At 56.0% G+C, this 27,278-nt stretch overlaps 1 protein-coding gene across 3 annotated transcripts in view; it reads left to right on the top strand.

Annotated features, from left to right (window-relative positions):
• The window catches only part of MYO7A (myosin VIIA), an 84,431-nt gene that overhangs the window by 23,280 nt on the left and 33,873 nt on the right, over positions 1 to 27,278 (top strand). For all 3 annotated transcript variants that reach the window (XR_006297381.1, XM_043580152.1, XM_043580151.1), the window contains 15 exons: positions 189 to 341; positions 8,007 to 8,191; positions 8,686 to 8,807; positions 8,888 to 9,030; positions 9,295 to 9,408; positions 10,289 to 10,442; positions 10,909 to 10,985; positions 11,585 to 11,704; positions 12,449 to 12,591; positions 12,987 to 13,197; positions 13,696 to 13,831; positions 17,363 to 17,469; positions 23,103 to 23,240; positions 24,976 to 25,134; positions 25,571 to 25,663. Coding sequence is in view for 2 of the 3 variants with exons in the window: in XM_043580152.1 (XP_043436087.1) it covers positions 189 to 341; positions 8,007 to 8,191; positions 8,686 to 8,807; positions 8,888 to 9,030; positions 9,295 to 9,408; positions 10,289 to 10,442; positions 10,909 to 10,985; positions 11,585 to 11,704; positions 12,449 to 12,591; positions 12,987 to 13,197; positions 13,696 to 13,831; positions 17,363 to 17,469; positions 23,103 to 23,240; positions 24,976 to 25,134; positions 25,571 to 25,663 (2,055 nt within the window). In the remaining variant the exon portion in view is untranslated. The remainder of the gene's footprint in view (positions 1 to 188; positions 342 to 8,006; positions 8,192 to 8,685; positions 8,808 to 8,887; positions 9,031 to 9,294; positions 9,409 to 10,288; positions 10,443 to 10,908; positions 10,986 to 11,584; positions 11,705 to 12,448; positions 12,592 to 12,986; positions 13,198 to 13,695; positions 13,832 to 17,362; positions 17,470 to 23,102; positions 23,241 to 24,975; positions 25,135 to 25,570; positions 25,664 to 27,278) is intronic.

The following is a 27,278-nucleotide window of genomic DNA, read 5'->3' as shown; positions in this document are numbered from 1 at the left end:
AGTGGTCCATAGAGTGTGGGCGTGAGCACAAACCTGATAATGATCGTGTTTGGCCACGGGAAAGGACAAGGCCTTTACCAGGGCCGCGCGGACCCAGGATTCCTGCCCCTCCTGGACCCCTTGCCCAGCAGAGCACAGCCTGGGTCCCAGAAGAGCCACCTGACGGTAGCCACCGTGCCTCCCCACAGGAACACTGGATCTCCCCGCAGAACGCCACGCACATCAAGCCCATGCATCCCACGTCGGTCCATGGCGTGGAGGACATGATCCGCCTGGGAGACCTCAATGAGGCTGGCATCCTGCGCAACCTGCTCATCCGCTATCGGGACCATCTCATCTACGTGAGTGCTGCCCCGCCCACCCGCCAGGGGCCGTTCTCCCGAGGTAGTCAGGGGCTCCTCTGTCCCCAGCCATTTGTTCTGAACCATCCTTTCTTTGGGGCCTAGGCTTCTGTGGTCTGTGGTTGGGGGAGGGAGCGGTATACACCCCGGGTTCATGCGTCTCCCTAGGCCTTGAAACCATTGGGAGGCCTGGGCCGGTGGGTGAGCCGCTTCTGTGCTTTGCCCAGAGATGGGGAACGGCTGTCCCACCCTGGGTTTGCTGTGGGGGCGGGGCCTGCCATTGGTCCTCAAGGTCAACATTAGGATGGGCCCAGAGTCTCTATCCTCAGAAGGGGATGGAGGAAGGAACATGATCCTTGACCCCACAAAACCTTGTTATAAGAACCAGTCATACACATCCTCCACGTTCTTTCACCTTGAAACTTGACAAGGACAAATAGTCTCACTCGGCCAGGACTGAGCTGATTCCAAGAGGTGGGTTCAGAGACCGTCAGAACACGAAGGGCCCGCGGAGACTATTGTCTACAGGCTCTCACACTTTTTGGCCTTGGGAACCTTTTATGCTCTTAAAATTGAGGATTCCCAAGAACATTTATTTTTTATTTATTTGTATTTAATGTTATTTATTTTTGAGAGAGAGACAGTGTAAGCAGGGGAGGGACAGAGAGAGAGGGAGACACAGAATCTGAAGCAGGCTTCCAGGCTCTGAGCTGTCAGCACAGAGCCCACCATGGGGCTTGAACCTACGAAGTGTGAGATCATGACCTGAGCTGAAGTCAGACGCTTAACCGACTGAGCCACCCAGGCACCCCTCCCAGAGCAGTTATTAATGTAGGCTTTATCTATTGGTATTTACCATATTAGAACTTGAAACTGAGAAACTTCACAAATGTATCAATACGTTAAAAAATAACCATAAAGGTCTATTATAGGAAACATTTTTATGGAAAATAACTGCATATATACCCCCCAAAAGTAGTGAGGAGAGTGGTATTATTTTATATATTTTTTTCAAATACCTTTAATGTCTGGCTTAATAGGAGACAACTAATTCTCATATCTGCTTCACATCCAGCCTGATGCGATGATGTTGGGTTGAAGGGTATGAGGAAAAGCTGGCTGCAAAGATACGGAGGGGGAAAAGATGACAGATTTCCTGAAAGTTCTCTGAGCGTTCAGAGATCTCTGGGCCACACTCTGAAAACTGCTGGGCTAGTCTCATAGTCCCACTTTAAGACTGGGAAACTAAGTCTGAGGGACGTTTAGCCAGGCCCAGAGCTCTGTGCTGGGGTCACTGCATGTCTCTGGCCCAGCGCCTCCCTCCAGCAGCTCCCGGTGAGGGAAACCAGGGCTGTGTCACAAAAAAGAGAGAGCAGGACAGAGCAACACCCCCCACCCCCACCCTCACCCTCACCCTCAGGCAGATCCCCGGGCAGGCTGCTATAGGGGGCATGCTTGGGAGACACACGTGGTGATAAGCGTCTGAAAAGTGCAGACAGAGCAGGCCTGTAGGAGTGCGGCCTTTGCTCCCAGCTTAGGGAGAAAGGCGGGGTTCCCAGAGGTAGGTGATGCAGCATTCAGGAAGGGGCACTGCTTGGATAGGAGGCTGGAGGCAGGACTGCGCCTGGTAAGTGAGTGACACAGGGTCACTCAGGTTGTCAGGACTGTGAAGAGCAGCCAGAGAGACAGGGCTGGAAGCCCTGAAGTTGTCCCTGAGCAATCCCAGCAAGGAGCTGTGTCAAGGTCAGGGATCCATCCTCTCAGAAGCCCTGGAATTGTGACCACTCACCCTCCAGGGAGGCCCTCTGCTACCCTCCCCACCCTGGGACCCTCTGCCACTTCAGGCCCCCCTATGCCTCTGTGCTGAGGCCCTTGACATTCGTCCCCTGAGTAAACACAAGTGGCTTTTACAGGGAGCCCTTTAGCACTGATAAAGCCCCTCTCACCCTTTCCCTCACCCAGAGCGGGGGCAGGGCACAGAAGGCACCTCCAGACATGAGCAGCAGCATCCAGACAGGAGGATGGTGCTAGAACTCGAGCCCAGGCCAGAGATCCCCTATGGGGATCCACTGGTGTCTGTGCCCCAGTTCTTGGTGGTTCCCTCATTGCTCCTCCCCCTCGATGGCAGGTGGACACAGGAGGGTCCTAAGGCTCTCTCTGGCTGCTCTCCTGGGGCTGGGTGGAGTCTAACACTTGGGTCCAGAGCTAAGTGGGGACAGGGAGGCCACTGCCAGAGCTGATGTCCTGACCCAGTATCCTGTCAGGAGGAGGCCGAGGACCCCTTCACACGGAGAAGCTGGGTCAGATGGGAGTTGTCCCCACCAGAGACCCCACAGACCATGTCTAAGAATAACCAGAGGCATGTCATTGGTTATTTTGCACACAGTGTAGTGATTCTTACAGGGCCACTGGTTCCTCACATGTGAGGGATAGTTGGTGGGCTGGATCAAAGAACAAAGGCAAACACAACATTCATAAAGGAGAGGGGAAGAAAAAAACTCCAGTTTGAGAAGAACAAATCTTCTTTGTGAAATTTGGGGGGATAGACTAGCTGGGAGCTAGCAGAGAAGTCAGCTTTGGGTCCTTGAATAGCCTGATAAGGGGACCAAAGAAAAGAATCCGAGAGGCTTACGGATTCTCCAGAAAGCTCCAAGATCTATACCACTTTTTCTCACCAGTTACCTTTCTGGTGGTCTCTTCTCTGGGTGAGGGAGAGGGGGTAGGACACCGACTCGAGGTACGGTGCCTAAGTTGCCTTCTTGTTCATGAAATCAAAATATGGCACCTGGGGGGTCCCCAGCTCAGTTGGTCCATGGGCCTAAGATTCTGGGTGTGTGTGGGTCTGGGGAGCCATGTTCAACGATTGCCCAGTACAGGGTTTCAACTTGCCAACTCTCTGATGCTGTGACTGGGTAGATGGGGTAGGACTAGAGCTTTGAGGAAGCAACCGGGCCATTGTCCCACTCAGAAACCATACCTGTCCCTAACCATGGCAACCCCTGGTCACTTCATGGCTTGGGTTACCCTGGGCACAGCCCCATGTACCCAGGATTTCCTCAGATTACCACAGCTGCTCACAGCCCTGGGCTGGGTGATGCCCTCTCCCTGACTATCTGCCTTGGGCATGCCCACTCCAGCTAGCCCACCCCTAGAAGCCTGAGGGAAAGCACCCTAGGGCCCAAAATCAGCTGTGGACACCCCCAAGTGGGGGAGGACCCCCAGAAGACACCTGGCAACCCCTGGGTCCCACAGGGAGCAAGGGGCATGGCTGGTGGGAATTCTGGGCTCCCTGATGCTGAATAGGCCGGCCCGGGTCCAAGTCTTGGCAGGTGGCCTTTGGGGAGTCCCTGCTCCTCTCTGGTCCCAGACTTCCCTCTGACACAGTGGGGAGACTTTCTGGGTGAGCACCTCTGTGACTCTGGGAAGGTGCGTGTGCCCAGGATGTGTTTTGGTCTCCATGGCGGGCTAAGAGGCTCCAGGCCTGACAGGCCTGATGGCTTCCTGGCAGAGGCGGAGCCATTCCTGTCACATCTCCTGGAGTGTGTCTCTGGCTCCAGAGAGGTTCCCGGAACTCTGCTTGGGGACTTGGGCCCCTAGAGACCACGTGTGTTGTGTCCTTGGCTTGGAAAGAGTCGTTATCTCCCCCCCTCCCAACCTATGGCCCCAAAGGCAGGTTTTTCTTCCTGGAGGCTCGAGCAGGAAGCCTGTGCTGGGCAGCTGGGCATTAACCCCTGCTGACCACGGACCCTTGGAGGGAGAGAGGAGGCCAGAGGGGCTCAGGGAGCAGAGCTGAGAGCCTTGGGGGACCGGCAGGGGCAGAACGGGCCTGAGTCTCCTTGCTTGCCCCCTGCTTCTCGTGAATTGATCTCGAAGTCCCTCTGCTTCCCAGAGGCTGCTTTCCCATCTGGAAAGGGCTGTATAACCCCTCCCGCTGGCCTCCTGAGGAGCACAGGCAGCAACCAAGTGCAGTGGCAACGTCCTGCACCCAACAGGGGTCCAGCTGGCAGATTGGTGTTCTTGCCCTTCTGCGGTGTGGGGGGCGGGGGACGTCCTCACTGACGGAAGCGGCCTTGCTTCTATTAGCTGTTCTGAAATGGGCACACGTGCTGTAAGCTGGAAAGTTGTCCTCTTGCCACAGAGAGAACCATGGCCGATTTCTTATCTGTTCTCCAAGACAAAGGCTGTATGATCTATATTGAATATGACATAAAATTACACGTAAAACATTTTTTTTTTCTACACAAATAGTAGCATTTCTCTCTACCCTGTTCTGTGCTTTTTTCCCATGAACCACCAAGGCTGCCTAAGAGTTGCTGACAGGCTGTCCCCTCAGATCCCTTCTCTGCTCTTTCCTCTGGGCCCCAGTTAATGCGCGGTGCCAGGCCTGGGTAGAAGGGACAGTGAGGCTAGGGGGCAGAGCCCTTGAACCAGAATCGCAGAGGAGTCAGGTGGGCCACGTGATGGGGATCATGCGGGCACATAGGAGGTTGCCTGGCTTCCTGAAGGGGGGGATCATCTCATCTTAGCTGGGCTGGCGGGGGGCGGGTGGGGGGATGGAGTTGGTGCTTCTAACTGAAGGTTTAACATGGAGGGAGCCTCCTGGCTGTGGGATGCTGTTGGTGAGGGCCAGGACTCTGGCGTCTTGTGTCCTGTAGCCGTGGGGAATTGCCTGACGGTTGTCAGCAGGGGGGTGACACAGCCACGTTTTAAAAAGCTGGCCCTGGCTCAGAGTGGAGGGTAGATTGTAGGGGGTGAGGGTAGCACAGAAGCTGGGAACCAGACGGGAGGCGCCTGCAGTGGTCTGTTGAGAGCCCGTGGTGGCCAGCGTCAGGGATGTGGCTGTGCCAATGGAGAGAGTTGGACTCGTATGAAGGAGAGGGAGGCAATGGGGGCCTCCCAGGTCCCGCCGCGGGCGAAGGATGGTGGGGCTCTGCTGGCCAAGTTGGGCTGGCTGAGAGGGAGCAGGGTTGGAGGGGAGGGTGGGGTCCAGTCTGGGCAGGCGTGTGGACGGAAGGGGGGATGTCCAAGAGGCAGGGGCTTGGGGGCTGCTGTTCCAGAGGGCTCTCTGGGCTGTGGGTGGAGCGGGAAGGGCCCTGGAAGCCGTGCAGGGGAGAGGAGGGCCCAAGGCCCGCCGCAGGAAGGCTTCTCGGAGTGTATCTGCGCATCCTCTTGGCACTGGCCGGCCTGGCACTTGGTCACCGAGCCTGCTCCCAGGGCCACCTCTGTCTGGCTCTGGCTGCCCCTGTTGACCAGCTCATTAGGTCTGCATTGGTGTCTCTACCTCCAGCTTCGGGGACAACCATTCATCTTCCCACAGCTGCCAAGATGACCTTTCTCCAACAGACCTTCCAAATGCCATGCCCTTTCACGCCTCTGTGCTTGGTTCCCACGACCAGCCCTCACTCCCCCTCTCCCCACACCGCACCCCCTTCCCCGGCAGAGGAATCAATCGGCTGCTTCGTACAGGCCCTAGCTTTCCCTCCCCAGCTCCCAGGATGTTCTGTCAGCCTCCCCATGTGTCTCAGTGGAGGGTCCTTAAAGGACTGCTTGGAGCCAGCCTCTTGCCACATGGCGATCACAGACCAGGCGGTTTGGTGTCAAGTTATTTAAAAATTTTTTTTTTATTTTTTACATGTTTGTTTTTAAGAGCGAGAGAGCGAGAGAGAACGCATGAGCAGGCAGGGGCAGAGAGAGAGGGAGACACAGAATCTGGAGCAGGCTCCAAGCTGTCAGCACAGAGCCTGACGTGGGGCTTGAACTCACGAACTGTGAGATCACAATCTGAGCCGAAGATGGACGCTTAACCAACTGAGCCACCCAGGCGCCCCTCGGTGCCATGTTATTAAGGAACCACCAAGAAGAAAGGAAGGAGGCACTTAAGGACAGCTACTCCATAAGCAGGCACATGTCAAAGGTTATGTAAGCCCTTCAGTCATTCCACAGCCCTGGGAGGTAGGTGTTAAGCATCCCCCCTTTACAGATGAGCAGACTGAGGTGTAGAGAAGCAAAGCGATCTGCCAAAGATATGTTCTTTGCGGCTCACTCCCCCGCGTGGGGACAGACGGTCAGCGGGCTCCCATAGCCAGGCAGGGCTGAGCTGTAGATGATGGGTCTGAGTGCCCTGGAGCTGGAGGTTCGTGGGCTCTGATCTGAGAAGTTAGCCCAGCCCTGGGCTGTGTGGGGTGTTCTTAGTGGAGAATGCCCTTATGTCCCCATTCCCCACTGACCAGCTCCCTTGTCTCCTGTTCCCCATTTTCCAACCTCAGACCAACTGTGGAGGGCGGGTGAGTGTGGCACAGAGCTGGCTCTGGCTGTCCGTACATGCTTGGCCTGGCCGTTCCCTCAGCCTGCGTCCCCACTCCACCCTACCTCTGCCTGCTTGGGCTCTTGCAGGCAGTGGGGTGGTCAGCACGGTCAGGCTCTGCTGCTTCTGGCATGGGGCTGCTTGGAAGGAGAGCCTGGATGGCAGGGGAGCAACCTCCAGGGCCCAGAGAAGGGCACTAAATGACCAGTTCTCCTGACCCAGGCCAGGTAGAGCCAGAACTGGAACCCAGGTCTGGGCTGTGCAGCCCAGGGCTGCTTCGCACAGCCATACCCGGCCCTGGTTGGGGCATTTCCCCTGATATGGGGTACTGGCATCAGCACTTTCCCTGCATGGCTACCTTGGGCTGAGGCTTCTGGGGTGATGCACTAAGCCCTTGGTGGGAGGCGACAGGGGCCCGACTGTCACTTCCCGTTGGCGGTCACACCTTTCTTCAGTCTCTCCAGGCCCGGATGTCAATATATCCATCACCCATTATAGGCTGAGCCTGACCTTTTCAAGCTGGGGTGGGGAGGGGCAAGTGGAGGGAGCAGTGATCCCTGGGCACCTTATTCTGCCTGGTGGCTAGAGGCCCGGGCCATGTTGTCCCCTGTGTGGCAGGGCCCCGGCCTCACAGCAGGAAATCTTGTACACAGGTGGCCAGTTAGTGCACCGACAGAGGAGCCCAAGGAGAGAAAGGCCCCTAGTAGTTTGAGGTGCACCGGGTCCCTGCACCTGTGCTGGCCAGGATGGCTGGAGGTGTCCTGTCCCCCGGAACACAGGGGCCCCTCTGCCCTGGGGCAGTGCTATGGAGACTGGGGCCTACCCAGCCCCCAAACCACATCCCCCAGCCCCTTCAGCCTGTTATGATTTGGTTCCGCTCCCCCTGGACCAACCTAGCCTCTGCTCCAGACCGGTCTGGTTTAAGAATATTACTCCAAACCTTTGGGATACGGGGCTTGGAGGCAAAAGTGGGGACCATACTTTTGAGTAATTTGAGTAATACCTGCAGCGTGCTATGACTTCTAAAGTACACTACCTCCTAATCCTTATAAACAGTTACATTATGCCCATTTTGCAGATAACGATAGGGAAAATGGGGACTTAGAGACGCTCCCTTTCTCCCCACTTGTTCCTCCCTTCATCAGATCTCACTGAGCACCTACTCCCACCTAGACCCAATGTTAGTTTGACAGCCCCACTCTCAGCTCCTAGAGATGCTGGATTCTGACCCCAGGTCCTGTGACTCCAAAGTCAGGGCTGTCCCTTCCAGAGGAATGGAGCAGGGCAGAGCCTGAGAACTTTCTAGAGTCAGAGCCTCCCTCACGGGAAGTGGTGAGTTCTTCGCCCCTTTTTGCCCGCAGACGTACACAGGCTCCATTCTAGTAGCTGTGAACCCCTACCAGCTGCTCTCCATCTACTCACCAGAGCACATCCGCCAGTACACCAACAAGAAGATTGGGGAGATGCCCCCCCACATCTTTGCCATTGCCGATAATTGCTACTTCAACATGAAACGCAACAGCCGTGACCAGTGCTGTATCATCAGGTGGGTAGCCCGGCACCAGACTGGAGCTCCAACTTTGTGCTCCTGCTAGTGCCTCGTGGAGAATCACCTCCCCTTTCTCAGGCCTTATATCTCTATTAATGCTGCCAAAGTTCTTGTTAGCATTTGAGGCCTACCTTGTTCATTACTGGGTTCTGTTAAGTTATAGTCAGGTGAAATTTTAGGTTCCTATTCTCTCCTGGGCAAAGGGTAATAGGACAGAACATTGGTCTAGCATCAACATATGCCATGCTCTATGGCAAGTATAGATGGAGGGGTGTCTGTGTCTAAAGGGGAAGGAAAGTACCTTTGGCTGTGGCAGAGCACTGAGCTGCTGTAGCCTCTCCCCATCCCTGAAAGGTCCATATTGTCAGCCTATTTTACAGATTGGGTAGGGGGAGGCGCTGGTGGGGGAAGCGGCTTGGGCCAAAGCCCCGTAGGGAGAGGGCCAGTGCGGGCTGTGACGGGTCCTACCCCTCTCTGGGTCTCCCCTGCAGTGGGGAGTCTGGGGCAGGGAAGACAGAGAGCACAAAGCTGATCCTGCAGTTCCTGGCGGCCATCAGTGGGCAGCACTCGTGGATCGAGCAGCAGGTGCTGGAAGCCACCCCCATCCTGGAAGGTAGGGCCAGGGCTCTCAGAGTGGGGCTGGGTGGCTGGGTGGTTGCTGACCTTGCCCATGACCCTCTCCCCACCCCGAAGCATTTGGGAACGCCAAGACCATCCGCAACGACAACTCAAGCCGCTTTGGGAAGTACATCGATATCCACTTCAACAAGCGAGGTGCCATCGAGGGTGCCAAGATCGAGCAGTACCTGCTGGAAAAGTCACGTGTCTGTCGTCAGGTGGGCCCGAGCCCGGGGCAGAGCTGACCCGCACAGGACCCCCGGCCTCAGGGGTGGGGGGTGGGGGGGTACGTGTAGTCTGGATCGTCCCTATGCTGCTGCCGGCTTGTCTTAGGGCCTGAATTCCTGCCATGAAACCTACCCGTGGGGGCTTTTTTGTGGAAGTCATTTGGTAAAACAGTAAACCATGTCTCAGTCTTGACTGTCTGGTTTCTGATGCCTCTTCCTGCCCCTGCCCCCCAACACCTTGTACCCCATTTTCAGGCTCCTGATGAAAGAAATTACCACGTGTTCTACTGCATGCTGGAGGGCATGAGTGCGGATCAGAAGAAGAAGCTGGGCCTGGGCCAGGCCACAGACTATAACTACTTGGCTATGGTGAGGCTTGGGCAGGGCACCAGGGAGGGAGACACCTGTCCCAGCGAGGTCGGGGGCAGTCCACTCGGCCGCTCCCCAGCTCCAGGCCTGGCGGACGGGATCCTCCGTGTGGGCTTTCCCCTTGTCCCCTGACTGCCCCAGGCAACTCTGGGCTTGTATGTGCCATAAGGCCTGTCCCGACCTTGGGCGTTTTCCCAGCTGCACGTGCATCTAGATGAATTGTCATCACAGATCTACACGTTCCTAAATATGCATAGACCTCCTAGACCTGGGGGCGCATAGACACACACGCCCACGAGTACACGTGCACAGACCTGCCTGCACACACGTGCTATTAGTTTAGCCTTCGAGGATGTGAAGACCGAGATCTCTGCCAGGACCCCCAAGACTATAGGGCACAGGCTGTTGCAGCTTCAGCCTCGCTGGTCACAGAGCCTGGTGCCAGCCTCTTGCTGCTGGCTGGCCACCAGCGAGAAGTGGGCCCCAGGACCGTGGCTGCCACCCAGCATTGGTTGGAGGGGGTGTGTGTGTGTACAAACAGGCTCGGGGGGTACCAGCTTCCTTAGTCCTGAGGAGAACCCATGGCTGGGCTGGGCCAGGCCACATGGATGCAAATGAGGAACGTGGGACAACAAAGGAGTGTATGTGCTATAGGTGTGACAGGCCTTCCCAGACACTTCCTGGAGCTGGATAAGAAGCTATGTGCGCACACACGTGTCTCGTGGGCACACGTCATGAGGCAGAGTCCTGTCAGTGCCCAGCATCTCAGATTGGCTCGGCCTGGCAGAGGGGGCCCTGCATCCCAGGTACTGCCTCTCTGGGGGTCCCTACGGCCTTGCTGATGCCCTCCTGCACCCCACTATCCCACCCCTCCCACCAGGGTAACTGCATAACCTGCGAGGGCCGGGAGGACAGCCAGGAGTACGCCAACATCCGCTCAGCAATGAAGGTGCTCATGTTCACAGACACTGAGAACTGGGAGATCTCGAAGCTCCTGGCTTCCATCTTGCACCTGGGCAACCTGCAGTATGAGGGTGAGGGGCCCGGATGGTGCACCCCCACCCCACTCCACCCCACGCCTGCACGGAGTCCAAAGGCAGCTCAGCACCTAGCCACCTGTGGCTCTTAGCCCCACCTGTGGGGGATTGTGGCTCAGTTTCCGTCCCAGCAGGTACAAACCCTGCTTCATAGGAGCCAGGGCTGCCACTGAGCACTCTGGGCATCTAGGGTGGAGGAGTACGAGGGGAGAGGGGCATGACTGTCAGTGTCTCCACTTGGATGCCAGGCATGATGCCAGGTGCTGGGCATACACAGTTCCTGCCCTCAGGGTGCCTATAGCTCATGATGAGAACATACATTGACCCAGAGAAGCATTTGATCGCAGTGCTGATGGCCTCTGTGGACAAAGCAGGACCCCTGACAGCCTGGCCCTCCTAGCCTGCCCTTTTCCCCCATGTCTGCCCTCCTTCTCCTGACCCTGCGCCCCCTTGCTGCCGACAGCCCGCACGTTTGAAAACCTGGATGCCTGTGAGGTCCTCTTCTCCCCATCCCTGGCTACAGCTGCGTCCCTGCTTGAGGTCAGTGTCCAGCCTTCTGTCCCCAGGGCTGCTTCTGTTTCTCTCAGAGGGACAGTTTTGACTCAGGTTCAGGGGGCTGGGGATGTGGGAACCTGGAAGCTGGGGCCGTCTGCTTTGGAGAATTCTGGAAGTTCAATGTGGAGAACCAACTGTGGGTAGGTAGGATCTGTGCTGGGCACGGGTCTCAGAGGGGGAGTGGAGCCCAGCACCCAGGAGCCTTGCCGCCCTAGCCCCACTGCTCCTGGGGATGAGGTAGGGCGCAGGGGATCTGGGGTGAGCCGGCCCGTTGGTGTTTTAGCCAAGGGTTACTAGGCTCTGCCCTGGGTTTGAAAACTGAGATGAATAAAGCCAGGGTCTGCCCCAGTCCTAAGAGGGCCAGGTAACATGCTAAGGCTGTCAAGGAGAGAGCAGTCCTTCTGGGTAGTGTTTGGGTGGGGTTTGACATTTGGGGGGTATCTGGCTGTGGGGAAGGTGTTCTCAGTGGAGGAAATGGTTTAAGCAAGGCCTGGTTGGACAGGGGGAGGGGAGTTCTCCGGTGTGGGGGGAGGGAGGGATGGGCTGCGGGTGGCTGGCTGAGCACCTGGATGCTGCCCTGCCAGGTGAACCCCCCAGACCTGATGAACTGTCTGACCAGCCGCACCCTCATCACCCGCGGGGAGACGGTGTCCACCCCGCTCAGCAGGGAGCAGGCACTGGATGTACGAGATGCCTTCGTCAAGGTGGGCCGTTTGTGGAGTGGCACTGGCTCACTCCACCCCTTGGGGTGTTAGGTTGTTGATATGGGCAGGAGGGGGTTAGTCCAAGGAGCTAGAAAGACATCTGGGCCTGGACCCCTACCTGCTCTTGGGTTTGCATCCTGCCCACTGGCTCTCTGGGGGGGCCTAAGCAAGAGTCTGCCTTCTCCTGAGCTCTGTTCATCCTACAAGGGGCTGTTATGCTCCTCAGGAGCCCTGCCAGCCCTGGTCTCCTCAGGCCCTCCACCCCTGGCCTGCTCTGCTCTCCAGCCCCATGGGGCCTCATACTGGGTCACATTCTTTGGGTACTTGGTCTGCTGTGCTATTCCCAGCCCAGAGAATACCCTCTCTGGTCTCTCTAAGGAAGACACTGAAGGTGGACCAGGTCAGGTGGAGAGGGCCCCCAGTCCTTTCCATTTCCACAGTCCAGATTGCCACCCCCCCGCCTCACACCAGGTTTGGTGCTGTTAGGGAGACAGAGATGGATGGAGATATGGGAGCCCAAATGAGGGCTTCTTCCCAAACTTCGAGGTTAGGAAGGCTTGACAGAGCTTTGACAAGGAGAAGGAATTGTTCTAGCAGGAAAGGGTGATCCAAGTCAAAGGGAAAAGTTTGAGGAAAGGCTAGGGGGTTTCAAATAGCACAGAAGGGGCTGAGTGAGGCCATGACGGCCCAGGATCTTCTGGGGAGGGCATGCTGGGCACAGCGGCTGACACAGCCCCCTCGCAGGGCATCTACGGGCGGCTCTTTGTGTGGATAGTGGACAAGATCAATGCAGCAATTTACAAGCCCCCCTCCCAGGAAGTGAAGAGCTCTCGCCGGTCCATCGGCCTCCTGGACATCTTTGGGTTCGAGAACTTTGCTGTGAACAGGTACCACAAGGGGCTCTGCTCTGTGGGAATTTTCTTTCACAACATGGACATAACAGGTGTCACATCTCTGCCTTTAAACCTGAATCTCATCAGCCGACTTCCCACCTCCCCTGATGGCTTTGGATCCCTCTTCACGCCCCTCTCTGCCCGCCCCTACCCAGTGCCTTGGCTCTTCCTCTCCCAGGTGCTCTTCCAGGGATTTGGTGCCCACCTGGTAGCCCTCTCTTCTGACTCAGTGTCCCCTTCTCCACCTCCGGGATGGGGGGGGGCGGGTCTTGACAATGGTGCCTCAGAGGCTGGAGAGCCCGTGATGGGAGCACCGCGTGGCCAAGGGTGTGCTGTACATGGGGCCCAGGCCAGGCCAGCACCTCACCCGTGCCCTGTGCACCCTGCAGCTTCGAGCAGCTCTGCATCAACTTCGCCAACGAGCACCTGCAGCAGTTCTTTGTGCGGCACGTGTTCAAGCTGGAGCAGGAGGAGTACGACCTGGAGAGCATCGACTGGCTGCACATCGAGTTCACTGACAACCAGGACGCTCTGGACATGATCGCCAACAAGCCCATGAACATCATCTCCCTCATCGACGAGGAGAGCAAGTTCCCCAAGGTGGGCCTGCCCTTGTTGGAGCCCGTGCAAAACATCCCCTCACACTCTGAGCCTCCACTTTCCTCCTCTGCGAAATGGGACTGATGACCCATGCCTCTCAGGGTGCCTCTGAGGCCGATTCAGGTGCATTTGTCTGACATCTGGGGATCACCTACGGTCCACAGGGTCCTGGACCAAACAATGATGATTTAAGCTAATAGCTGGTACAGAATAGGTGCCCCACACATGGAATGTGTCTCGGGGCGGGGGCGGGTACTGCTCCCATGACTTTCATTGTGGGAAATAGATCTTCTACACTGGACTGTAGTTCCAATGCACCCACTTAACAGATAGGGAAATGGAGGCCCAGAGAGTTCCTGTGTGGGGTACCAATGAAGGGAGGGAGCTCCTGAGAAAGACAGAAGAGGGGGTGCAAAGGCCTGGGCGGCAAAGGCAGAAGGACCTGGGAGAGGGAGGGGTGGGGGGGAGGGGGCTGACCACGGCGCTCGGTTCCCACAGGGCACGGACACCACCATGTTGCATAAGTTGAACTCCCAGCACAAGCTGAACTCGAACTACATCCCCCCCAAGAACAACCATGAGACTCAGTTTGGAATCAACCACTTTGCAGGCGTCGTCTACTATGAGAGCCAAGGTACAAGCGGGCTGTCTGGGGCTGGGGTCTCCTCTCCTGTGCCCTCTCTGACCCTCCCCTTCTCCTGCCCAGAACGGGGGTGGGAATACAGAGAGGGAAGGGGCCTTAGGAAACACTGGGCCCAGTGCTCTTCCTTTCTTACAGAGATTTTAATCAATTGTGGTGAAGTATATGAAATGTACCATGTTAACAATTTTTAAGGCTAAAATTCAGTGGCATTAAGTACATTCACGATATCATGCAGCCATCACCCATATCCATTTCCAGAGCCTGTTCATCACCCCAAATAAGTGCTGATTAAACAATAACTCCCCATTCTCCCCAGCCCCGGTTACCTCTATTCTGTTTCTATATCATATCTATATCATATCTATGTGTCTGACTCTGACTTCCTGTAAGTGAAATCGTACAGTATTTACCCTTTTGTGTCTGGCTTATTTCTCTCAGCATGTCCTTAAGTTTCATCCGTGTTGTATCATGTGTCAGAATTTCCTTCCTTTTTAATGGCTGAATAATATTTCTCTCTCTGTGTGTGTGTGTGTGTGTGTGTGTGTGTGTGTGTGTGTCTGTTCATTCCATCTCTTGATGCACATTTGGGTTGTTGCCACCTTTTGGCTATCGTGAATAGTGCTGCCACCAACATGGGTGTACAAGTATCTGAGTCCCTGCTTTCAATTCTTTCGGGTGGGCTTAGTGCTCCTTTGTACAGATGGGAAAGCTGAGGCTCAGAAGGGAAAGTTAACGGTCTTTCCTGACATGGCCCGTGAGGTGCAAATCTGGGCCTGGAACCAGCCCTGTTATTCACCCAAACTCTCAGCAACACGACTAAGTGTAAGCTTTGAAGGGGATACCTCCTCCTTGCTGCTGGGACGTGCAGTTGGGTTCATTTTAAAGCTAGAGGTGAAGAAGAGAGTCAGAACACGTCAGGTTCACCCCACTTGGAATCGCAGATTGCCCTTGCAGCTCCACCCCTACCGTCCTGGTCTAGAGGACCGCGTCCTTGGATGGATATCGGCTGCGGTGTGTGTCTCAAAGGGTCCCATGTGCAGTCTCAGGCCAGTGAAAATCGAAACAAACAAGCAAAGAGCTATTGATTTCATACTTCCTTGTTTTTTTATTGAAAAAATTTTTAAAATTTTTTTATTTTAGAGAGTGAGCATGAGAGAGTCAGGGAGGGGCAGAGGGAGAGGGAGAGAATCCCAAGCAGGCTCTACACTCAGCACAGAGCCTGAATTGGGGCTCAATAGCATGATCCTGGGATCATGACCTGAGCTGAAATCAAGAGTCAGACGCTCAACCGACTGAGCCCCCAGGCACCCCTCATATATACTGATAAGTATACCAGTGAGCCAGACTGAAGGGATGGAATCTGAAGGCTCCCAGCCCTCCTTCAACTAGTGGACTGTGAGATCCAACCCTGCTGTTAAAAAGGAGGTCAACGCTATGTCTGAAGGACATTTGGGAAAACAAATGTGTCTGTTGTTAGGAGTAGTAGAGGATTGTGTGTGTGTGTGTTTTTTTTAATGTTTATTTTTGAGAGAGAGAGACAGACACACAAACAAACTGAGAGCAAGCTGGGGAGGGGAAGAGAGAGAGAGGGAGACACAGAATCCGAAGTAGGCTCCAGGCTCTGAGCTGTCAGCACAGAGCCGGATGCGGGGTTCGAACTCGTGAAGCATGAGATCGTGACCTGAACTGGAGTCAGATGCTTAACCGACTGAGCCACCCAGGCACCCTGAGGATTGTATTTTTCAGTTCAGTTCAACCTATATTCACTGAGATCTATTATGTGTCAGACTTCATGCTTTTGCTGAGAATACAGATGAGAATATTGAGTGGACTCTGCACAAAGTTATAAAATTATAACTATAATTAAATTATAAACTAATTAAACTAAATATACATTATATTTATAATTATATTTATAAATATAAATTATAAACTAAATATAAAATTAAATATAAAATAATTTAATTAATTAAATTAAATATAAAAATATAAATTAAATTAAATATAAAATTAAAATTATCTACTTCATGGATTTATTTTTTATTTAATTTTTTTTTTCAACGTTTATTTTTGGGACAGAGAGAGACAGAGCATGAACGGGGGAGGGGCAGAGAGAGAGGGAGACACAGAATCGGAAACAGGCTCCAGGCTCCGAGCCATCAGCCCAGAGCCTGACGCGGGGCTCGAACTCCCGGACCGCGAGATCGTGACCTGGCTGAAGTCGGACGCTTAACTGACTGCGCCACCCAGGCGCCCCTACTTCATGGATTTAAAAACTGAGGCACAGAGAGGGAAATGACTTGCCTAAAGTCACTAACCAGTTTTGAGCTGCTTTAAACAATTCTGCCAGCGTTTCCTGGTTTGCAAAGTACTGTTTTAATTCGGCATTTCATTTATGAAGCAGGTGGTATTAGGTGATCTGAAGCCAAGCAAGAGTTTATGGGTATCCTCATTCCCTTCTGACAAATGAGGAGGCTGAGGTCCGGAAGGGGACCATCCTAGGGCCCCAGAGTGAGTCTGAGACTTTCCATTAGAACCCGCAATTCCATCCCAACTCCAAAACCCACCCTTCCTCTGCTGAGTGCCTCCTGGGACACCCCCCTCCCCAGACACTAGGCGGGCCTCCCTGCACTGGGTCTCTGTGCTGTCTGCAAGCCAGGGCGGCCTGAGTCCCACAGGGTAAGGGTCCTGCTTCTCTGCAGTGTTCTTCCTCGCCAGGCAGGCATCCCCAGCCCTTGGGCACTCCATGTTCCACCCCGCCCTATCAAGCCCCCTCTCCCAACCCCCGCCATTAACCAGTTCCTTAACTCAGTCCCTGGGACTAGCAGCCCTCTTGGGGATCTGTATGGTGGAGAGGAGCCTCCCCGGGCTGGTGCCAGGAGTCCCACGTTCAAATCTTAACTCTGCTCGTGGCTTGCTGTGTGGTGTTAGATAACTAGCTCAGCTCCTCTGAGCATTGGTTTCCACCCTTGTGGGATGGGGAAGACAATCTCTGCCCACCCCACAAATACAGGGGGGGTTGTGAGCATCAGTGCTGTGAGGACCCTTGGTAAAACAGAGTGCACTGGGCAAATTCAAGGTATTTTAAATTCCTGTACTATTAGCTGGAACTAGATCAGCACGTGTTCTCTTCCAGGTGACACGCTGTAATTAACAAGGGCTTTTGATACTTTCATTCAAAAGACTAAGGCTGGTGTTGTGGGTGGTTCACTGGGGAAGGCATCCCTGCCCGACCAGGGGGCCGAGGTCTCCTGCCCTTCTCTTTGAACAGATCTGGAAGAGGGGGCTGTGTGGTGAGGGAGAGGGAGGTCTGGCTCTGCCCCTCGCTTTCTCTGTGATGTCGGGCAGGCCACTGCCCTCTCCAGGCTCTGGTGTGGCCCACCGGAAAATGGACGTGGTTGAACTCAGTGAAGTTTGAGGGTCTTCCTGGCTCAGACGGCGAGGATTTGGGGAGGCGCTGAGGCTTGTCAGGAAGAGGCTGCTGCAGTGCTCGAGGTGTGACTGCTTCTTGCCCCTGCCCAGGCTTCCTGGAGAAGAACCGGGACACCCTGCATGGAGACATCATCCAGCTGGTCCACTCCTCCAGAAACAAGTTCATCAAGCAGATCTTCCAGGCCGATGTCGCCATGGTAACGTGGGGGCGGGGTCTCTGTTGGGCAGGAAGGGCCCCCCCCCACCCCTTCCCCGGGAAGCTAGGCCTGTACCTCGGCCCACCCTTGTGCAAGTTTTTCCCCTGTGCACCTTTGGCCACAGAGAGGGGACAGGGCTTTGCTGTGGTTCCAGGAGAAACCCGGGGCCTCCACTATCCTCCTATCTGGTCCTCCTGCTGTACCAACTCAGGGGAGGGCACAAGTCCCAGAGAAGGATGACATGAGAGGTCACAGAGCAGAGCCTGATCAGGACATGGTTTACTGGGCAGGTGCCCCAAACTGGATGCCCAGCAGCTCACAGGGAGCCTGGGAGGAGGGAGCACATCTATCCTCAAAGACAAGGATGGATGCCGGTATGCAGAGAAACAAACACAAAGGGTCTGTGTGCCCCAGCCCTGGGCCCCACGCAGGGGTGCAGAATTTCCCACCCTCGGCATTTCCTTTGTCCCTAGAGTGCTGTTTCCTGCAGGATGGTATGCCTTTTATTTCACATTTTCTTCCTGTCCCATGGCTTCCTGAAGGGCACACAGAGGGACTCACGGGGAGGGCAGAGCCACTGCCCCCTCGGTGCCTGTCCAGGCGCCTGCCCTGCCCCGGCCCCAGGGGCCCAGACCTCTGCCTCGAGGGGCCTCCTTTCTCGTTGGTGGATGTTGCTCTGTTTGCTGACCCACCACGTTCTCCTTGCTCCCTGCCCCCTCTCGCCCTGCACTGTGGTTCCTGTTATAGTTTCTCTGTGGTTATTCATCGGGCACTCTTCGCCAGTCAGCAGCTTCTGTGAAGGTAAAAGACCCCTGTCTGGGGCCAGTGGATGGTGGGCAAGGCCTCAGCAGCCCCTGGGGCTGGGCTGTGTCCTTGGCCCCCGTGGCACTGAGGTTTTGGGGAAAGGGCCGGCTTTTTCTTATTTTCTTTCTTTTTTTTTTTTTTTTTTTTTGAGTGTGTTTTTATTTTTTGTGGAGTGGTTTGTGGAGTGGTTTTGCTTTTTTGTTGTTTGAGTTGTGTGAACTGTGGCCATCTCAGTTTCTTAAAGGAGGAAACTGACTCCTAGAAAAAGAGACAGGGCTTGCCCAGCATGCCCCATGAACCAGGGGCAGAGCCAGGACTCGAATCCAGGTCTCCCACGTCTTCTGTCCCGCCCCCCCCCCGAGTCTCTTCGGGGTATCCAGGTCTGCTTCCTCCCCCCGGGCCCTGCCAAGTGCTTCTGTGTCCACGACTTGGCCAGATCCCTCAGTAGCCCTGCAGGACAGGAGGGGCAGGTGGTATTTTCTGCATTATGCAGACGGGGGACTGAAGCTCAGAGATGAGGGGTGACTCACCCCAAGTCACAGTATCCTGTGGAGCTGGGACTAACGTCATCACCCCGGACCTCCTCAGGCCCTGGAACAGCATCCCTGGGGTGTCCTGACCACCGGCTTCGGATTGTGGCTCCTAAGGTGCTTTAGAGGTCCCAGGGGTGCGGGGTACCCGTTAGCAACAGCATGGCTTTGCAGTCCCCTTGCCTCTCTTTCCCCTCTTCTCAACCCTCAATTTCCTCTCTGCCTAGTACCGATGTCCTCCCACACTTGGTCTTAATGCTGAGTCTCCCTTCCTGCATGTCTGGCATCCCCCTACTGCCGAGTGCCTCGTAGAGTTCCAAAACAGTTCCCAAGAGCCACAGCAGCAGAGAAGGGCGTCTGGCATATCAGGAGCAGGGGGTGTGACTGGACAGTGGCCTCTGTCCTCTGCCCGTGGGTTGGCCCCGGGACCCTCCCCTCCCAGCCAACACTGTGGCCCAGCTGCTGACAGGGCGAGTGTGGGGCCCCCGCCAGAGTGGGGACCCTAGGCACCGGAAGCTTTTCTGCACTTGGCCATCCCCACCCCGAGGCCTACATGTCACAGGGTGGCAGAATTGATGGGATAGCTGTGGCACTGGGCTCTTCCCACTCTCTCCTCCTCTCTGCTGGTCCCCAGCCTACCCCTGCCAGGCCCAGCCTTTCCTCCTGGTCGTAGGCAGTCCTGCAACACCACTGAACTTCGTCTCCTACCTCCGCTCCTCTCTTTCCAAAGCACCTGGAAGCATCTATCTGGGAGCCTCTCCACAAACTTTCCTGTTCTGGGACTTCTTCCCCTGGACCTGGGCACTAGAACCCACTTGTTGAGGAACTGTGGGGAGGCCCAAGAGAAAGACCCTGGGGCCCCTGGAAATGGCACACTCTTGAGGGAGTTTTGGAGCACAGAGTTAGAACACAGCAGTGACAAATTTGATCTTGATTGTATAGTATTTTCTGGGCCAGGCTGGGAGCTACCCACTTACACTTCCCACCTCATTCACTCCCCACAGCAGCCCTGGCAGCATTTGCTATGGTCCCCCCATTGCAGGTAGAGAAGCTGGGGCCCAGAGAGGCCAAGGTGTTTGCTCAAGGTCACACAGTTTGTGACACCCAGGAATTTGACCCAGGTCTGTCTTGGGGAGGTGTGGGAACTTGTCGAAAGTCGCACACAAGAGCTAACGGGAAGCTTTTTTTTAATTTCTTTATTATTATTGTTATTTTTTAAATTTTTAGTGGGAAGCTTTTCAAGCCCTTTGCTCTTTGTCACTGCACAATGCTGTCTCTGTGAGCATTGCCCCTCAGAAAGAAAATACGTTTTGTCATTGCTGGAGACATGATAGATCTGCAAAAGGGACCCGGAAATCAGTCTGGTGGGGTGTGAAGTATCCAGTCACAGTTTATCGATGACTATGCTTTTCTCAGGGTAGAAGCCCACGCCACCTCCTTCCGGTGATCCGAACATGCGTCCTGTGCCTGTCTCCAACCCCCAAATTTCCATCCTTTGACTCCTGTGTCTGCCTCCCCAAGTGGCCCTGGACAGCCCCACCCCCGCCTTTGCTGCTGGAGGGACCAGCTGAGCCTTGAGGACCACGATTCTTCTAGGGCATCGTGCACCCTGATTAATGTCTAACCCCAGTCACACGTCCCCGGGCCCTGAGTCCACAGGACGCTTATTCACTCTTTACGCAGGTGGCTTCTCCCGCCTGCGTCTCCCCAGTCCTGCTCACGTCGTGCTCCGGCGTCTGCCCCTCGGATCCCCTCTGTGGAGTCATTTAACACTGAGCTGTGGACTCTCCACTCCCACCTTGACCCCATTTCCAAAGGTCTGCGGATTAGCTCAGAAACCATGAATATCCTAAGGGACCGCCATTCCCCTCAGTGTGATAGAACTGAATCAGAAACCCCGGCAGCCAGGAAGCGGGAGTAGACTCTACACTCGGCTCCCATTTACGCGCCTTCTTTCAGACACAAACATGAACGGGGTGCCTGTTCTATGCCAGACAACGTCCTGCGTCCTGGGGGCAGACTAGCGGATAAAACGGAAATAAATCCTCTGTCCTCCTAGAACTTACATTCTGGCAGAAGGGGCAAATAGCTAATAAGCAGATGAATAAGCATAATACGTGGTTGTCAGACGGGGATATTTAAAATGGAGACAAATGGAGGAAGGAAACATGCCAGTGGTAGGGCTTTGCAATTTTGAATAAGGGGCTCAGGAAAGGCCTCCTGGGAAGCTGGTAAGGAGGTGGAGGAGCCAGCCGTGTGCATCTGGAGGAGAAGCCCTGCAGGGAGAAGGAACGGCAGGTGCAAAGCCCCGAGCCTGCCTGGTGCATTGTGGGAGAGCAAGGAGGCTGCGGTGGCTAGAAGGGAGGGGGCGGGGTGGTAGAGAGACCAGAGGTAACTGGGGCCGGATCCTGAAGGACACTGTCAGCCCTCGTGAGGGGCTCGGGAGCCATTGCAGGACTTTGTGTTGGGCGGATAGGAGTGGATTTGTGTTTTAACAGCTTCAGCCGGCTGCTGTGTTGATACTGGAGTTGGAGGGAGGTGTGGAGTGTGGGGGACAGAGGCAGGGAGACCGGTTTGGAGCTCGTTGTGGTGATCTGAGAGAAGCATGCTGGTGGCTGGACCGCTGACGACAGAGGAAGTGGAAAGAAGGGGTCAGATTCTGGATCTATTTTGGAGGTAGAGCCAATGAGATTTTTGGCGCAGTGGATATGAGAGAGGAGGAGTTGGGGACCGCGCCTAGATTTCTGGCCTGAGCAGTTGGAAAGCGGACATTTCTGGGAGCCCACGGACACCAGGAGCCAGTTCAGCGAAGCGTTGCTGATTGTTGCTCGTGGCAGGCCCCCGACCCCCGCAGAAAACAAGGCAGACCTGACTGTGCTCACCAGGCCCACAGCCCAACGGGGAAGAAAGAAATAGTTCCAGAGTGGTGACAGAAACCAAAGAGAGGGTTTGCCGTGGGCGTGGGTCTGTGCGTGTGCTGTGTGTGCACTCAGGGCAGGGGCTCTAATGCGGGCTGGGGAAAGCCCACCCCAGACATCTCTCCCTCTGAGTCCTGGGTCATCCGGTGCTGTGGCTGGATCAGGTCCCGGGACGGTCATGGGTGTCACAGACCTGACATTCACCCTACCTCAACACAGACTCCCCGGCGTCCCTTGGAAAACTCCTAGAATGTGTTCCAAATGAAATGAAACGGAACCACGGCAAATTTCAGAAAAGCAAATGTTTGTGGTTTCTCGGCAAGCTCCATTTCCATCTGGGGCATATGGTCTGAGTTTCGTATGTGTCACACACCTCTGCCTCCCTCCCCACACCTCACACGTCTTACCCTGGTTGTTGGTACTATAGGATATCGGATAAAATTACGTCTCATTGAATATATATGATCTTACATTAATCATCAAGCTCGCGAATAAATTATCGTGCAAATGAAAGGGCAGGAATATAGTAACATCAAAATACTTTGGAATTGAGTCTGATTTCTAGGTCTGGTTTCTCAGTGTTGGCCTGAGATGTTCCACTTCCTGTTTGCTGACCAGGCCCTCCCCCCAGCACCCTCGCTTCATTTCACAGTATTTTGAGAGGGGGACCCCGACAGGGCAGGGGCTGGTAGCTCACCTGGATAGCAGCTGCTGGAGCTCAGAGCCTTTGGGCCTCAGGGCCGCCTGGGGGGAGGCCAGCCGTGTGCCCTCTTAGGAGGCTTATCTGGGCCTGCTGCTGACCAGCTAATCCCATAGGGAAGAGGGCAGTGCCCGACACACCCATGGGTTCCCAGGCTGCTGTTGACCGAGACAAGCTCTGTGCCCACCCTTGTCACAGCCCCATCCGCTAGTTAGATGGCGCTGTTCCCGGGTAGGAAACAGGCTCAGTGCTGTTTAGTGACCTGCGCAAGATCACACAGCTAGGAGGTGGTCTGTCTGACCCATTTCGAGGGAGGACCTCGGTGTCTTGAGGTGACCAAGTTAGGCTACTCATTCATTCCCGGCAAGGCAGAGTGGAGTCTGAGAAGGGCTGGGCCTTGCCCAGAGTCACCCAGAAACTCCTGTGGGAACCCAGGGCTCCCCACTCCCGGGGCAGGGTTCGTTCAGGCTCAGGTCCCAGAGGGGCGTCCCAAGGGGTGCGTCTAAGATCCAGCGCCAGTCAGGGGAGGCCAGTCACAGAAAACCCCAAAGCAGGCTACCGTTTGCCATGGCGGCTCTCCCTCAGGCCCTAAGCCTGCTGACCTCCCGTCCTGCTTCCCTTCCTGGAGGGCCTAGGGGGCACAGGTCAGCCCCTCCCATCACCGTGGTCCGTCCCCCCCAGGGCGCCGAGACCAGGAAGCGCTCGCCCACACTCAGCAGCCAATTCAAGCGGTCGCTGGAGCTGCTGATGCGCACGCTGGGTGCCTGCCAGCCCTTCTTCGTGCGCTGCATCAAGCCCAATGAGTTCAAGAAGCCCATGGTAAGTGACCCTGGTCCCCGGGTTGGGGCAGCCAGGGACCATCCTGGGGCAGCTGGAGGGGCTGGGCTGAGACTTTGTCTTCTTTGGGGAATGGCAGGGCATCTGAGGGGTTTACAGAACAGGTTCCAATTTACTGGAGGTAGCACGTCCCCCGGAAAGAGCCTGGACTCTGCAGTGGGCTTGACACAGGTTCACATCCTGTACCGCCTTTAAGCTGGGCTCATCTCCTGGGGGATTTCGTGCAATAGGCATGGAGACCCTTAGGAGTCAGCCTCGGTTCTTGTTGTGGCCCTGACTTTGAAAGCCCCTTCTCCTTTGGTCCTGGCAACCACCACTTCCTCCTCGAAGCCTTCCCAGGTTCCTCTGACTGGTTGGGAAGGTTCTCATTTTTGACTCTGCTGAATAACATCGGGCTCCTTCCGTGTGCCCGGCGTGGGCCGGATTCTCTCCATGGCCCCATTCAACCTTCCCAATAGCCTGTGAAAGAGGGACCTGAAGGAGGGACCGTTATGGCTCTACATCTGGGACGTGTGACTGCGGGCTTAGGGAGGCTAAGGGACTTGACGCTGCAGAGCTGGGAGCCTGGCCACCCCTTACTCAGGCCCTCTCCTTCCACAGCTCTGGGAGGTGTTGTTTACCACAAAGCTCTTAGAGGCCCAGGGGGAAGCTGGGGCCTGAGGGGTCTGGGGAGGGACGGAAGGAGGGAGGCCAGGGCTGGGCCAGGGAAAGTGCCTGGAGGGAGAGGAAAGGGAGAGGAAACAGGTGGCGGAAGCCAGCCAGCTATGTGCTGGTCCTGCCTCCTGCCTGAAAACATTTCCCAGGGTGGGCTGGCCCATCCCCCATGGGTCCCAGGACTGGGTCTGAAGGGGCAGGAGGGTCACAGAGAGCTCCCACTTTAGGGCAGGAGGTCTGGGGGGAATGAGGCCAGGGCATTGCCAAGGCAGTTGGGTCCCACTCTCCTGTTTTCAGATGCTTCCAGAACCTTCTCTGGACCCAGACCTCAGCATCTGTTACCTGAACCTTAGCAGCAGGACCTTCTCATTGGTCTCCTGCCTCCTTGTTCCAGTCCCCATCCCGACTGCAGTGAGAGCCAGTGGGTCTCAAATGCAACTCTGACCTGGTCACTCCCTGCTGCCTCCCTAGCCTGGCCTCCGAGGCTCTCTCAGTCCCTCTACAACCTGCTGCCGTCACAAACATGATTTTGTGACAATGAGAAAAGAGTGTCTCTTCATTAGGGCGCCTTACTGCCAGCAGCCAGAAAGTCGTCTGAATAGCTGCAAACCTACCATGGCTGTTATATGAAGGGTACCCCCTGGGGCTGAGCAAGGCACCCGGCACCTGTACAACCATAACCTTGGCATGGATTAGTTTCCTCCGTTTCCATGAAGTTCCCTAGCATGTCCTGCACTTTTAGGCTTCCACACCTTTGCATGCGTTCACCCTGCCTCCTCCAGTGCCTTTTTTCCTGACAGGATTAGAGCAAAGACCGCCTCCTCCGGGAAGTCCCCTCGAGATATCCCAAGGGGAGTTAAGCTGTCTCTCCTCTGTGCCCCCAGAGCATGAGACTCGTCCCACGCGAGGGTCTCATTTTGTGCTGTTAAGTGAGTTCAAACTGCAGATCTAGGGTCGGCCCACCGCTGCTCCTCATCTGTTGTGTGGCTGGGAAAAGGCCGAGTGGGGCCGAGCTCCGAGCAGGAGCCTCCGGTGCTGACGCCCTTGGCTCCGTGCCCGGCAGCTGTTCGACCGGCACCTGTGTGTGCGCCAGCTGCGGTACTCAGGGATGATGGAGACCATCCGAATCCGCCGGGCCGGCTACCCCATCCGCTACAGCTTCGTGGAGTTTGTAGAGCGGTACCGGGTGCTGCTGCCCGGAGTGAAGCCGGCCTACAAGCAGGTACAGGGCTGGGGGGCAGAGGAGGCGGGAGGGAGGGTCCCAGCTCTGGGCTGGGCAGGGGCATTGGTTTTCTCACTGGCACAGAGTGCTGGGCGTGACATCAGCCCGGCCGCCTCAGGTACGGTGGGGAAGATCGGGGATCAGCCAGTAGAGGGCTTCGGGGGGCTCAGCTGGCATGGACTTCACACACGTGATGTAGTGCATGAGACCAGGGCTGCCACGTGCGCCCCGGACGTTAGACACGGGAGAGGGTTTTGTGGTCATTCTGCCCAGCTAGGGAGAAAACTGAGGGTCAGAGAAGGCAGAACCCGGCCAGGGTCACACAGCAAGTCTGGTGCAAACCTGGAGCAGAGTCCTGCCTCCTGGTCTTGGAAGGGACACTCGGGTGGCCTTGTCACTCACTGGTGGGGCTGCCCATTCCCTGTGCACCCCCCAGGACGACCTTCGGGGGACATGCCAACGCATGGCCGAGGCTGTGCTGGGCACCCATGACGACTGGCAGATTGGCAAAACCAAGATCTTCCTGAAGGTGAGCATAGCCGCTATCTCTGGCTGTCTCGTGGATATGTGAATTCCCCATCACGGCGGGGACAGGGTCCTGGGGGCCTCTGTAGAGTTCTGTCAGGTGGGTCTGTGCTGGGCCTCAGTGGTCTTCTGCAGTCTGTGATGGGGACGTGGGATTCGGCCTCCTCTGTGGGGGAGGGGAAATGGATTTTAAGACCGTCTGGGGGGTGAGGTCAGAGGTGGCTCACCAGGGAGGCCTGGATTCAGTCAGGACCCTGTGGCTGGCTGCCTGCCCGCCCTGGGACTTTGGGCAAGTCACTGGCCCTTTCTGAGCCTCGTTTTCCCAGCTGTAAAATGGGATGTGTTTAGGGGGTGGGGTTCTTGGGTGTATCTTTAGGCCCCCTCCTGTGATTTCCTGCCAGGCAGGGTTCACCCAGGCCATGACAGACCACGTGCCACCCCCTCTGTCCTCTCTTCGGGGCCTGTTCCCACCCTCCCTAAGCAGCACCTGGAGCTCGATGGGGCAGTTGGGAGGGGGCAGGGCTGGGAGCCGGAAGCTAGGCCGTGGGTGTCTTGGCCTTGGGGTAGAGCTTGCTGGGAATTGGCCGTGTCTCCACAGCTGCAGCAGGGACAGTGTGAGCTCCCGGCCCGCCGCCTTCCCCATTTCCATTTCCGCTGTACTAGAGTTCTGGCTGTCCTGGGTGATGGGCGGGGCTGCTTCCTCTGCTGGGAGGGTGGGGCCCAGGCAGTTGCGGGAGAGCTACCAGCAGGAGAGAATCTGGGGTCTGACGGTCTACTTCCGCCCTGGCTGAGGGGCTGTGGGCCAGTCCCTTCATCTCCCAGAGCCTTTTTCCCCTCGTCAGAAAACCTTGCCGACTGTTCCCTGCCTGTGCGAATCACTGCCATCCGGAAAGCTCGTCCTTTGTGCCAGGCGGGGCCGTTTATCCATTTTTATCCATGACCTTGTGTAGTCCTCGCAGCAGCCCTAGGAGGTAGGACCGCTACGCCCATTTCAGGGAGAGGAGAAGTGAGCTGCCCAGGTGGTTCACTGACCTGGAGCGGAGAGCAGGGCTTCTAGCCTGTGTGGGGAAGTGAGGGAAAGCGGGCAACACGATGGTGTCCAGAGAGCTCTGAGGACCGTCCTTGTCCCATTCTCACCTCCCTGGGCTCTTCAGAAATGTGCCACTGTTTCGAGAGCCTAGACACCTACTTCTCATTCGTCCCTCCAGACAGCCTGCTAGGCCCTGTGCACAGTGAGGTGGTCTGGGATTATCTGATGGGTGTGGCTCCCCCATGAGGCTCAGCATCCCCAGGGCAGGGCCCCAGTCTGCCTGTTCACTGCAGCCCCATCCCAGCACTTAGCACTGTGGTGACACATGGAGTGACACAACGATTCATCTGTATTGAATGTCCGAGGTTTTGTCTAACTGGAGGGAGGGTTGGGGGCCTGGGTGTGAGGAGAAGAGAGGCCTAGAGAAGTCAGCAGGGCCTGCGTTATGGAGGGCCTGAGTACCGGGCGGAAGACCCGGCTTGACCCTGGGAACCGAGGTGTCATTTTAAGGTCACCATTAGATTTGTGTTTTAAGAGGGCTCCTCCCTGAGGGAGGAGGGCCAGAGCAGGAGTGACAGAGGCCAGGAGT

This window comes from Prionailurus bengalensis, chromosome D1 (assembly GCF_016509475.1).
Source record: "Prionailurus bengalensis isolate Pbe53 chromosome D1, Fcat_Pben_1.1_paternal_pri, whole genome shotgun sequence".
Lineage (NCBI taxonomy): Eukaryota > Metazoa > Chordata > Mammalia > Carnivora > Felidae > Prionailurus > Prionailurus bengalensis.
The sequence above is the reverse complement of the archived record's forward strand: the minus strand, read 5'-3'. Positions and strand labels throughout refer to the sequence as shown.